At 37.6% G+C, this 13770-nt stretch overlaps 1 protein-coding gene across 1 annotated transcript; it reads right to left on the reverse strand.

Moving 5' to 3' along the window:
• Positions 1 to 802: 802 nt before the first annotated feature.
• Positions 803 to 1600, reverse strand: LOC127089043 (uncharacterized). The gene has a single exon (XM_051029343.1). The coding sequence runs from the start codon at positions 1598 to 1600 to the stop codon at positions 803 to 805; it is 798 nt and encodes a 265-aa protein (XP_050885300.1).
• Positions 1601 to 13770: the final 12170 nt, after the last annotated feature.

Raw genomic sequence — 13770 nt, forward strand, 5'->3', positions numbered from 1 at the left:
GTAGGTGTGACTCGAGAAGCTTCAAGGGCTCTTTCCTTAAGTCGGCGCTCGTGCTCGGCTTGGGTCTCAGCATTATGGAGGGAGATAGTGAGATCTTGTATTTTAGCCTCCAATATCTCTCTAACTTCTTTTTTCTCTTCTGTAGCTCGTAGCCACCATCGCCTATTCTTCTGGCATTCTTTCTCAACTTGTCTCAACTGCTCTTTAATGGTTTCTAGGCAGTGATCAGCTTGTTCCATGCCTACCTTCACTTTCTTTCTCTTATGTTCCTCCTTGTTGACCTTTTCCTCAGTCGCTTCAAGCTGGGCCTTCTTCCTCTCTAGTTCCCACTTTATTTCATTTCTTTCATTTGAAACTTGCTGGAAGCTGGTCTGTAGCTCTTCATTTTCTCGTCCAAGTCTTGCTATAGTAGCCCTCAATGCTTCCACTTTTTCCATGGAGACAAGGATGGGTTCTGGTGGTGGAGGTTGAGTTGGAGGGTCGAGGATGAATGGCAACTTGATCTCTTGACTTCTTCTGGTGACCCATTGATGATAGGGTTCTCTATCCCCTATGACACCCTTTCCTTTGTCTTGTCCTCTGAAGCGAACTTTTTCCCAGGCTCGGATAACCCTTTTCAGCATAACAAGATCCTCCATATCATGGAACACAAAACCTTCTAACAACTGGTCGTCCGGCTTATATGTGATAGGATAACCCAACTGCCTCATTGCTAAAATAGGGTTGTAGTTAATGCACCCTTTTGACCCTATTAATGGTACATTCGGAAATTCCCCACAACTAGTAATTGTATCTCCCACATTCAAACCATGAGGATACCAATAATGGTATTTTCAGTAAGTCCTACTAGCTTTTGAGACCACTCATATCCATCCATACTTTCAATTGTATCAACCTCCTTGAACACATGAGAGACAAGCCATTGGTAAAGGAGTGGTATGCAACATAACATCAGTCCTCCCTCCTTCTCAAAGCGTAAGTGCAAGGTGTGATAAACATCTGCTAGGAGTGTGGGTACTGGATCTTCATTCTTAACCTTGACGGCCCAAAACACGCTAATAGCTGCTACATCAATTAACTTCTCCATGTTAGGAAATAACACCAACCCAAAAATAAGTAAAGCCATAATAGTATCATGGGCTTCCCACTTCTGGGCTTTAGCAAAGCTTTGAGCAGTTTTCTCCAGGTACTCTTGTGGAATTCCTTGCACCTTCCCCCAAATTTTGATGTTAGGGGTTAGATCTTTGACTGGGATGTCTAGTACTTCCGCCAACTCTTCGGGTTTAGGGATTTGACCTAGCCCCCTGTATGGTCCCTTCTTCTGCTTAGGAGAGTCCAATATTCTTCCGAATTCTTCCAAAGTCGGGGCCAACTGGAAATCTCTAAAGAGGAAACTTCTGAGTGGTGGATCATAAAACTGGGCTAGAGCGGTAATAGCATCCTTTTGTACTGGTACAGACAACAAGTGTAGAATCTTCCCATATTTGAGTGTGAATGCGTCTTGACGGATATTAGTCAACCCATATCTGAATGCAATGAACTTCTTCACACACGGTACCTTAGCTTTGATTTGGAATGTTTTTTTCTTTCCTGACTCCATTTGTTCTTGAATGCTTAATTAACTGAAAATTTTGAAATTCCCTGAAAATAAAAGGTGTGTAAATGATTTTGCTATGCTCATAATGAATGCAACATGATGTTTATGCAATGACAGGGATCTAGGTTTCACAAATATCACGAGGTTCAACTTAACAACGGTTCTATGTCTTTTACCCCACACATCAAGGATTGCTCCTAAGGTTATCCATTTTTATGATAAGAGCTTAGAGTCATGGACCAAGTTCAGTCTTCCATCGCAATAGTGGGCTAGCCACATTGAAATGGAAGTTCTGAATCAGTCTACTCTAAGTGGGATCCTCGTATTGTTCGAACAGGGTGTACACCCTTCGGTTCAATACTACACGATCGCCAATCATGAAGACGGACTTCAGTTTAAGATGAGGTTCCCAGAGTCATGGACCATGTTCAACGTTTCCTCGCAATAATGGGCTAGCCATATTATGATGGAAATTCTGAACATATCTACTCTAGGTGGAGTTCTCGTATTGTCCCAATGAGGTGTACACCCCCCGGTTTAATACTACACAACTCCGGGTTCTAAGTTCTTCTCAAAGCTTGGGTACGGAGCTTATCTCACAACATGTGTCAAACACCATAGATCACCCAACACAAAGCAGAATAAATTACATAGCATAAATAATACATCAAAATATACATAAGCAAATAAAAAGCGGTATTTTAACATTCATAGCAAATTGACTAAGTTAGGCTTGACTCTCTCTAGCTTGGAGCATTGTCCCCAGCAGAGTCGCCATCTGTCGCATCTCGAAAAATACGATTCCTCGCGATGGTCGCGGAAAAATTTAGTTCGAACAGAGTCGCCACCGAACTTTATTTATCCCAATGAAAGAATAGGAAAATATCGATAAAACCTTTTAAAAAATGGAATAATGGTCGTCGCAACCATATTCGGGTTCGGGAGTCGATTACGCAAGGGGAAGGTATTAGCACCCCTCACGTCCGTTGTACTCAACGGGAACCTTTTAGTCTAATTTGCTATTTGAATGTTAGTTAAATGTTATTTGCTTTCTTCTAGTAATTAGAGTTGATAATAGAGATGGATGAAGACCTCAGAAGGGGAAATGGGATGTTTTTTATTAGTGTGCTCGCCAAGATCTCGCAATCTCGTGCCTACGTATTCCTTATGGTGCAATAAGGAAATCAGAGCATTCGTAGTTCGGGGAACTACGGTTTTTGTTGGTGTCTTTTATGAACGACTGTGTAGATCACGTTCTAAAGGCTAAACGCTGGCTTGTCTACTCTCGGCGGAGGCTTAAGCATTAGTTTGTTATGCGCATTAGAAAGGATTGACAGTGTTCTTTGAAAGGATTTTGGTCACGCGGGGGTAACAAGTTGAATTGATGTGTTTGAGTGTTTTTGGTTTGGTTTCGATCGCGCGGGGGCGAGAAATTAGTTTGATTTGTTTTGAGATGTTTTGAAGATGTCGATGATTTGAGCAATGTGGCGTACGCCAATTATTCAAATAATCAAGGAATGGTGAGACGTACGCCTCCCATTCTCTAATTGAGGTTTAAGTTATATAGTTTATTTTGTAAAATTGGATTTGATATAAGAAGTGATTCGAGTTTATTCGATTACATTTTAATTTGATGACGAAGATTCGAGCAATGTGGCGTACGCCAATTATTCGAATAATCGAGAGATAATGGAGCGGATGCTCATTAATCTCCTTTTCATTTAAAGATTAATTATTTAAAATAGGGACTTTTAGAATAATTAAATTGGGGAAATGACTTTAATTTTAAAAGTTTTTTTAAGGTTTTTAATTAAATGACGAAAATTCGAGCAATATGGCGTACGCCAATTATTCGAATAATCGAGAGATAATAAAGCGGAAGCTTACTATTCTCCTTTTCATTCAAAATTAATTTAAAATAAGGTTTTTAGAATTTATAAATAATTTGGAGAGTTATTTTAATTTTATAGAGTTTTTAAGGTGTTAATTAAATGACAAAAATTCGAGCAATATGGCGTACGCCAATTATTCGAATAATCGAGAGATAATAAAGCGGAAGCTTATTGATCTCCTTTTCATTTGAATATTAATTATTAAAAAAAACTTTTAGAATTTAATTAATTAATTTGGGGGAATATATTAATTTTATGGATTTTTAGGATTTTATTTGAATGACGAAAATCCGAGCAATATAGCGTACGCCAATTATTCGGGTAATCGAGAGATAGTGAAGCGGAAGCTTACTATTCTCCTTTTCATTCAAAATTAATTTAAATAATGAAACTTTTGGGATTTAATTAACTTGAGGAAGTAATCTTAATTTTATAGAGTTTTTAGGGTTTTAAATGAATGACGAAAATCCGAGCAATATGGCGTACGCCAATTGTTCGAATAGTCGAGAGATAGTGAAGCGGAGGCTTACTATTCTCCTTTTCATTCAAAATTAAATTAAGAGATTCTTAAAAGTTTTCTCTCATAATGGTTTCTAATATTTAATCAATATAGGATTAATCGATAAAACGACTTAGTCAAAGGTTATTTAATTTAAAAGAAATCAACTAAGTACCTAAATAATTTAATTAATAGTCATCCAAATGAACAAATAAATTGATTTAATTATTATTAGAATAATTAACAAGATTATCCAATTAACTCTATTTTACTTACTTAACCTAAAGAAATATTTAGAAGGATAAACTAATGGTGTTTATTAGCAAACAGTGTCTGGCCCAAAGGCGAATGGCCTACTCTTTATTGTAAAGCGCAGGGGGGTAAGAACAAATTCAAGATGATGTAGAAAGAAAAACTGGATTTAAACCTGGCCCAATCTTTATTAACTACTAAAATAAATAATAAAGTAAAAAAAGAATAAAGCAAAAGAGGCGGGAGCCTCATCTTTCAAGATAGTCGTTCCATTTCTCAACATAGAAACCGACAGATTCATAAATATATTCCCTTTAATCTAGGCATTGAAAACCAAACAAATAATAATTTAAAAAATAATGATGCATTAAAACATGAATGCACAGTAACGTTATCATTCAAAAGGAACTTGAAGAGATCATTATCCCAGCATCAAATGTATTATTAGTGGAAAAAAGTGTTAGCATAACCGAAAAACATTAGCTAAACTCTCCCTCTCTTAAAACGATTTCCTCTGTTCTAAAACCCACCTCAACGTTGAAGCAAACCGTGCAACCATGGCGGTGCCGTCACGAAACTCGGAAACCACCATCAAACTCCTAACCGAAAACACTCCTAAACCCAAATCTAAACAAACAGCAAAATCCAAAGAGCCAGATTCGGAAAATAAACACAATCAGAAACCTGAGTTTTCAGCTCAAAATCAAAACCATGGTAACAACAATTTTATGAAATAATCATGGGGTTTGCGTTCTATGAGGCGATATAAACAAAGCGGTAACATCAAATCATGCAAAAGGGAAGTATTAAATACCAAATCGGAGCTAGTCCGACATTCGAATTCCGGCGAGGTGAGGTAAATGATCTTTAGCGTCTTTCGAGGTTCTTTCTTCCTCTCGAACTTTCCGTCTTCTTCGTTTCCTCTTTAATGATTTGGGTTTGTTTCGGTTTTGGCAGGGGTCTAGCTCGAGCTTTGAGCTTCGGTGTGAAAATCTCAACAAGTTCAAAACGGAGCTTTTTAATGAGGGTTTTGGAGTGATTTTTCCAGAGTAACGGTGCAGAAATTCGGTCCCCTATCCCAACAATGGAGGGTCCTTATATAGAGCTTTGGAGGTACGATGTTTCTTTCTCCTCTTTCATGAGCTGGAAAATTTTGGAAGAATCATTCCGTTAGCTAGCAGGATTTTCCCCAGATTTGGTGGTCCTCCAAATTGATGTGGTCCCTCAAATGAAAGGATGAGGTTTTGTCTGTAATGCATCTACGATAACCATCTCTTTTCACTTTTCACTGCAGTAATTGTCCTTTTTTATCCACGTATGATTTCCTTATGACAGATTTTTTTACTGGTGTGTGGTTTTGAAAAATAAGGAATTGATTCGTTTTGCACCCAAATCTTCTCAAGTGTTGTTCGACTGTCTTTGGATTCTGCTAGCGGGTTTTGTAACCTAAAGAAATGCGCACAGACGGCATCGAAACTAGGTGTCCCTTTGAGGTGGTCTGTAGGTGAGGTTCACTCCCTTTTCTAATATGACTTTTATTAATGACCTTTTACACATGTATGTGTAAATGTTGATTGGGACTGCACTTGTGTTTGAATTTCGCGTCCTGATTCACATCTTTGTTGGATTATAAAGACTGGTTTTGGCGAGTCAAGACGACAGAATATCTCATGACTCACGTCCTTTTGCAGGAATGTTCCGCAACAGGTAATGTCTCGTATTTATAGCTATGTTTCGACCTCACACTACACCTTTCTAGGTTGGCTCATTTGCTGGTTTTTGTTTCTGTGGAAGCATTGCGCGGGATTATCAAGATCCTTCTCATACTGACGCCATGTAATTAGCGAGAGGTATTGATATGTAGCTGGTTCATATGATGGTAAATGTATCAACCTATCCTTTTAACCCTTTTATGCTACAACCTGCAACGACCTAGAATTACGAGATTATGTCTTCGTTATCTTGCAGGTGCAGATTCGACTGGCTTACTACAACATGGATCCATTGGATTATCATACAAGGGGTCTTGGTCATATGTGCATAACGGCAACGTCTCCACCTGATTGTAGTTTTCTTATGACTAGTGAACTGGTTTCTCTCAGGAAGAGTGAGGTAAATCAATTATTTCCCTTCTAATTTTCTTTCCATAGGCCAAAGACATTCCGCTCCAACAATTTTTTTGACTACAAAAACTAACTGTTTTGGGGTTAACTAGTAGTGTCTGTGATCAAACTTCATCCACTTCTTCTAAACTCTCATATCCCAGGTGGAACCTACTTCAATCAAAATGCGACCGACAACCACACCTTACCAGAATTCAAAGTTTGGTCATAATAAGATAAACTTCTACCTGCTTGGTTATAATTCACCATTTTTTGCGGTACACTTTAACATGCCATTGCTGTTTTAGCTTAATGTGACAAATGGGATGACTTTAATCTGCATTTCTCCTGCATAGCCTCCTGTATAATATGCTTCACACGATAATCTTGCTCTTATTATTTTTTACTTCTGACCAAACTGCTATGGAACTGTCCCTATGATGTTGTTTCATTGTTCTGGTTAAGCTTCCATATGAACACCGCCGGTATTCGCTTGTATTGTTTTTGATTTTGGAATGTCAAGAATGTAGGCTTAACGTGGCATGTTTTTGCTGCAGATATTTGTGATATTTATTCACTTTGGCTTTGGTGTAATAAAACCCAGTTTCTTTGCATCTGCTTTGGCGGATTACGGCTTGTTTGTTTCAACTCACCACGCCATGTATTTCATGTTTCAGTATTCGTCCTTTGAATTGCTGTTGTGTCATGTGGAACGCTGCCTTTCGTGTTATAATTTGCCGTTTATGCAGGTTTTCCGGTTGTGTGTCGCTTGTTATGATTTCCTCAAAGTGGAATCATATACGATGTAAGGCTCTCAATCTGGTTGGTCATAACATGCTGCTCACATGTTTTTCACACCGTTGCTCAAATGTTTACGTTCGCTATGAGTGTAGGCAAACTGTTTTTTTTGTAAATTTCTGACAGGTTTTGAATTGGTTTTGGACAGGTTAAAACGTCTTGTACAGGTGGATGCAGAACTTAACGGGAATGGACCGGACGTTGAAGATCAACAATTAGACGCTCTTTTATTCAAAACTTTAATCTTCCTTGACTCAAGTAATGTAACATGGTGTTTAACATGGTGTAGCATACTTAGAATATGGGTTAACTCATGAAAAATTATCACATGCTTGTAATCTTACTAGTTGTTCCGTGATTTTGATGCCTATAGGTGTTTCCTTGGGCACTTTTGCTTCGTCATGTGAATATTGATTTGGACTTTGTAATGTAACCCCTATGCGTGAAGAAACTCTCATACTTTTTAGAATTTCCCTCTTGAAATTGGCTTGGGTGTAATGTCATTTAGCAACTTAGAACTGCTTATGACCAGTTATATAATGTATGCCTTTTGACTTTTGAAGCAAGTGTTTGTAAAACTCAAAATTTTGTCAAACTAATATGTTTTTAAACCAAAACTCCAAACTGTACAATGATGTGTCTGAAATCCATGATCATATGATGCCCAATGGTCTTCATCCTAAAAAGACTCCTTGATTCGTGATCCCCAAAATTAATAGTACGAATGATGAACAAAAACCACAAATTCATTTTTAAGTCATTCATCAACATCCCATTAACCTTTATCAACTTGTTTCAACAAAAAACCAAATTCAGGGTAAGCTTTGCTCCTTGATTTAAATTAGTAGATCGCTTCAAGTAATATCCCTTTCTGAAATGCAAGTTTCCCAGTAACATGGAAGTGATACAATAATGATGCGAATCTAAAGTGATGTATCCTCATGACTTGGATAAATGTCCAATTAATTAAGGTAATAACCTTTCAACTTTACTTTAGCCAACTGCACCTCCATAGGTTCATTGAAGCAACATGCGATGAGATTTTTACCTGGAGGGTCCTGGTGGAGCCTAAACCATAAGTGCAAGTTCGTATGGTTTCAAAGAATGCAAAGAGATAAAAGTTTTACAGTCGTGATACATGCATTGTGGTATCCGTGAGAAAAAATAGAACCGGGACAAAATCGAGGTATGACAGACGACCATGGATGGCGAGGATTTTCCATCCCCTGTGAATGCGGACGCAGTTAAAAAATACTTCATATAAGAGACCCGCTGGACGAAAAGAATAAAATAGTTCAGGCAAAAATGGGCATCCTGGCGAACCGAGAAAAAATGATAAAAAGGTTCGGGCAAAAATTAGGGATAAAAAGAAGAAAAAAAATTATACACCCGGCAAGTCGAAAACCCCACAAGGGCGGCTTGGGCAAAAAAGGGTATCCCGGAGGACTGAAAACCTGTAAGGGCGGTCCAGGCAAAAGAGGGAATGAAATGAACAACTGCGTCTAGCATGATCGTTTGTGCTTTGGATATGACAAGTGGATAATCCCCGTGTAGCGGTGTATTCATCACCATTGGAAATATTAATTATATCCAAGGTAAATCATACAAAGTCGAGTCACCACCGCACTTCTATTTATCCAAAGGAATGGCTAGAAAGCGAACAAAAGCCTAAAAAGTTTTACAAACAAAACTAGAAAAAGAACAGAGATCTGGGTAAGGGGGTAATTATGCCATGGGAAGGTGTTAGGCACCCACAACATCCTAGGTACTCCTAGGGAACCTCTTTTCAAAATTGTTGTATCATTATTGTTTTTATGAAATATTTTGTGCAAACATGATTGAAGAGATGAGAAAAGAATGGACAAGTTTATTTACATTTTGTGTTTGGATGGATGAACCCATTGCCTACGTACCCTCTCATGAAAGATAAGGATCAAAACCCCGTAGTTCGGGTAACAAATTTCAAAACAATGAGTGGATTGATTTTAAACAAAAGCCTTAAGGTCTTTCATTATCAGAGGGAGAAAACTCGACCTGAGCCAACAATCCACCATGTGAGGACGACTTCGACATACTAGTGAGGGGTTAACCCTATAATAAGTATGGAAGTCTTACGATCCAACCACTAAGGATGTGGTGAGATTTACATCAACCACTAAGATAATTCAGATCTATGGCTAATGCATGAAAATTTGATTAAGAAGTGGACAAGGGCCACCAAAGCAATTGAGTGGGTTGAATTAACTAATTAGAAGTATTCACAAACATGGTCAAAGTTGACTTAAAGTTCAATTCAGAATGAGTATTATGAAAAGAAAGTTTTGAAAATCAAAGGCATAAGGCCTAGGTTTCTAATGTTGAAAACAAGTCAAATGTTTGCACAAAAGTTTTCTGGTTTGGGTTAAGGATGAAAATATGGATCAAAGTTAAGCATGAAAAGGTGAGGGTTAAGGGATGCAACCACAAATAGGAGTTCCTTCCTCAAGATCATAGAAATGATCCAAGTAAGTTCCTTTGGAATTAGGCAACACAAGGTAAAAGCAATAAGCTAGTCTCATAAGAGAACAACAAAACTGGAAACAGAAGGCCAATATATGGGCTTACATCCAACTCCAAGCAACAAAACAGGAAATAGAATGCCAATCAATGGACTTATATCTAACTCCACAAAACAAAATAGGAAACAGAATGCCAATAGATGGACTTACATCTAACTCCTCAAAACAAACAGGAAACAGAATGCCAATAGATGGACTTACATCTAACTCCACAAAACAAAACAGGAAACAGAAAGCATGAAAAGCAAACACATGAAAGGTTCACAAGTAAGCAAACAATCAATCAAACATCACACTCTATAAACAAACAAAAGGCTCAGGCAAATGGTTGGGCTTTAGTCAAGAGGGTTCATATCAGCCTCGACAAACAAGTCAAAACTGTAGGGGTGTTCTGAAGCTCTTAACCACTAACATTAAGAGTTAGGGTGAAGCTGATGAAAGATGGAAATGAGGATAAGACCTCATGCTCTTAACCCTGGCCTGGGTGAGCTTATGACAAAAGAAAGCATGGGGATCCAGAACGAGGGACCCTATTCCACTTGACTGACTCTATAGAAAGATCTTGGGTTATGTTCAAGAGCATCAGCACGTAGTGCGAGCATAATGAACGACTCACTGAATAACAGGGGATTGATTGCTAATCTCTTCTATCTGTCAATTGCCTCTTCACTTAGGAGGACTTATCAAGTAACATGCCTCATTTGGAGGTCTTTAGCACAAATGTAAACATACACAATCAGAGCTTCATAAGGAGGACTTCAGCCAAATGCCTGCCAAAAAGGTGGCAGGACTTCCAGACTACATGGAGAAAAAGAGTGGCTACCTAAGTGGTGTATCAACCACACTCCAAAGCAAAGCTCAAGCAAGAGCTAGCAACTAATGTATCTGTACAAAAGCCAAACAGTTAATAGTGTATTCAGAAAACCAAATAGACAACAGTGTAACTTTCCAATATCTACACAATGCAAGTCACAAGTGCAAGCACTCAAGTGAGTTCATCATATCAATGGATATACAACACAACAAGAGTTAGTGATCAAAGCAATTGGCATCTCAAGTAATGAGACCACACCAACCATTAAAGCTAAATGCTCAAACCTGAAACATAAAGCACAATTAGTATGTACAAAACAACTAGTGCAAAGACTAGGTTCAAAAGCAAGTCAAATGACCAAAACAAAAGTCAATATTTCACATGAAGCACATTCAATCAGACAAGAAAGAGTCCTCAAAATAACTAAAACCAATTCATAACGCAAAGCCATCAAATGATCAAGGTAAAGCAAAGGCAAACAATGTGATCAAAATTGGACACCAAAAATAGAAAATCCAAATCAAAACAGAAAAGCATCCAATGATCATGAAATTTTTTATACAAGCTTATCATGTTAAGAATGAACATCATGCAAAAATGTAGGTCCAGAAGAGCTCAAATGATAGGTGAATGAAAATGCACAAATGCAACATCCAAAATGTGACACAAATTGTCACAACATATGTTCATGTGTCCAAAACAGTGATGCCATATGATAAAAATCTCAAACCAAAGCCAAAAAATCACATCACATGTTAGGATTAAGCATGCAAACTTTCACATCAATTGGATAAACCATGATCATTTCACAAACAAATGAATGCAACATATCAATATGGCATCATGTTCAAACAAACGATCACAATTAAAAATCCAGAAGCCCAAAAATAATGAGATAAATGCTATAAAAATCTAGAGATTAAAACAAGAATGTGAAAAAAAGTTTGGATCAATTTGGACATGTATACTATTTTTTATGATTTTTTGAAGTTGAAGAAATAAAATATGAAATAATGAAATAATCTGGAAAATGAAATAAGATTGAATAAAATCAGCATGTACACAACCAGGTTCGAACTCACGCGTGCACGGTCAAATGAGCGCTCAAAAATTAAATTCAGAAAACATGCTATGCGCCAGGATCGATCACACGTGCGCAATGTTAAGAAGAAAACTCAAAATAAAATCAGAAATAATGCACTGCCAAGGACTCGAACGCGCGCATCTAAGGTTCATGAGCGCCTGAATCAAAACGCAACGTTTTGAACTAAAACCCTAACAGCAATTGCAGGCGATGGCATACGGTGTTTTCCACCGTCTTCTCCGACCGTGTACACGGCGGAGCCTAAGAAATTTTTCCAGATTTTTGCAAACTATACACCGTTAGAACCGTCTTGCAACGTAGATCACACATATCATATCAAATCAACCTAAAACCTCATGAATCAAGCAGATCGAAGGAAAACATTTTGAATAACCAAACTTTAGATCATCATATCTTGATCAATATCCATCCATTTCAAAATCTAATTATATCAGCATCATCAGCACAACAGGATCTATCTAATCATGTACATGAAACAACAAATGGTGAAGGTCGAATTTCAAGCTTACTTGAGGTGCAGTGTTCGAAACTCGTGTGTTCAAGCCTCCAAAACGTCCAGATCTACTCCCTCAACCTTGCTGTGAAGCTTTATGCACGAATTGGCAATGGAAACGACCTAGATCCAGCTCAATTTGAAGCTTCCATTAACATGTTCAAGCTCTTGTGTAGCTCGAATCTGCACTGTATTCTTCAAACCAGATGATGATTCTTCATCAATGATGCATGATAAACATGATTATGCAAGAATTTTAAGGAATTGTATGAAGAAATTTGAAATTTGAAGAGAGAGAAAATTGAGAGGGAAATGAAATTTTGATCCAAATTCCGTTATCCTTTTCCAATTGTGATTAGGATTTGGCTTATATATGGTCCCTTAATCATGCTGAAATTGAGATTAGGCTTTGGCTAATTGAAAATTAAGGAGATGTAAGGTGTAATGCCAAAAATACAAGTGTGAGGTAGCATGATAAATGTGTACGTGAACAGTGCCATGCAAGGTGCATTTTCACTCAAAATCATCCACTAAACATCATGGACTTGGTATTTTGATTGTATGGTTCACCAATTTTGAATTCTTGAATTTCCCTCCAAAATGCACATGTGTGAACAAATGGTCATATGAGCTTCTTTCATGCAATGCAATGGTTGATTTGGAATCTCTTGGTCACAAGGAGCATTTTGCAAAAAGAGTGGACCAAATTGGAGTTTTGAATCAAAAGTTATGCCATGTTGAACTTCCATGTATACTTTGTGATCATTTGGCCATAACTTCTCAACCATTCATCAGATGATCATGATATAGAACTTTTTGAAAAGAGAAGAGAAAGATATTCAACTTTCATGTTCACCAAAAATCCATTTGAAGCTTCTTTGATGTTGGAAAGTCAAGTTGAATGTGAACCAAAAACTTGCCATTTTTGGAAACTTGAAATTACAGGTCACTTTCCATTTTTGGAAACTTTTGCTTTGACTTCAAAATCTTCAAGATAGATGTTTGACATGATGAAAAGGCCTTATATGAACATGATTAGGATGAAGAAATTCCATTCCTCAACTCATAGCCCTCAATTGACTGCACAGTTGACTTATATGGTCCTCAGATGACCTGAATATGCCTTGATGAACTTGGGCCTCTACCACCTGGTAAATTTGCTTCAAAATGAAACCCTAGCTCATATAAGCTCTTTAGAATGATTAAATGGTCATCATCTCAAGGAAATGCCTCATCTTGTGCACATAGGATCCACTTGATATGCTTGACCTGTTGACTGCTTAAGCTGCAAGTAACACAGGTTAATGACATATTTTTGTTCATTTTAGTTAGCAAACAAATGAGAAAAGCAATGATATATAATGCAAACATGCTTGGTGATCAAGAATCACTCACAAAGAGATCCCAACCACAAGGGAAGGAAGTCAAAATGCTCAATGATCCTTGAGGCTTATGCAAAGCAATGTTATGATGCCATGAGGGATCTTAGGGTCAAAAATTGGGGTCTTACAGATGCCCCTATTTAAGGTCATTCTAGCCGGAGAAGTGAAGGTTAAAATCTTCGTCTCGACGAGATAGAATGTGCTTAAATAATAACAAAGAGACAAATTTTGGTCCCTAAGAGACCTCATGATGCAGATGTACGCATGTAAAATAAACA

Source organism: Lathyrus oleraceus, chromosome 1 (assembly GCF_024323335.1).
Source record: "Lathyrus oleraceus cultivar Zhongwan6 chromosome 1, CAAS_Psat_ZW6_1.0, whole genome shotgun sequence".
Classification (NCBI taxonomy): domain Eukaryota; kingdom Viridiplantae; phylum Streptophyta; class Magnoliopsida; order Fabales; family Fabaceae; genus Lathyrus; species Lathyrus oleraceus.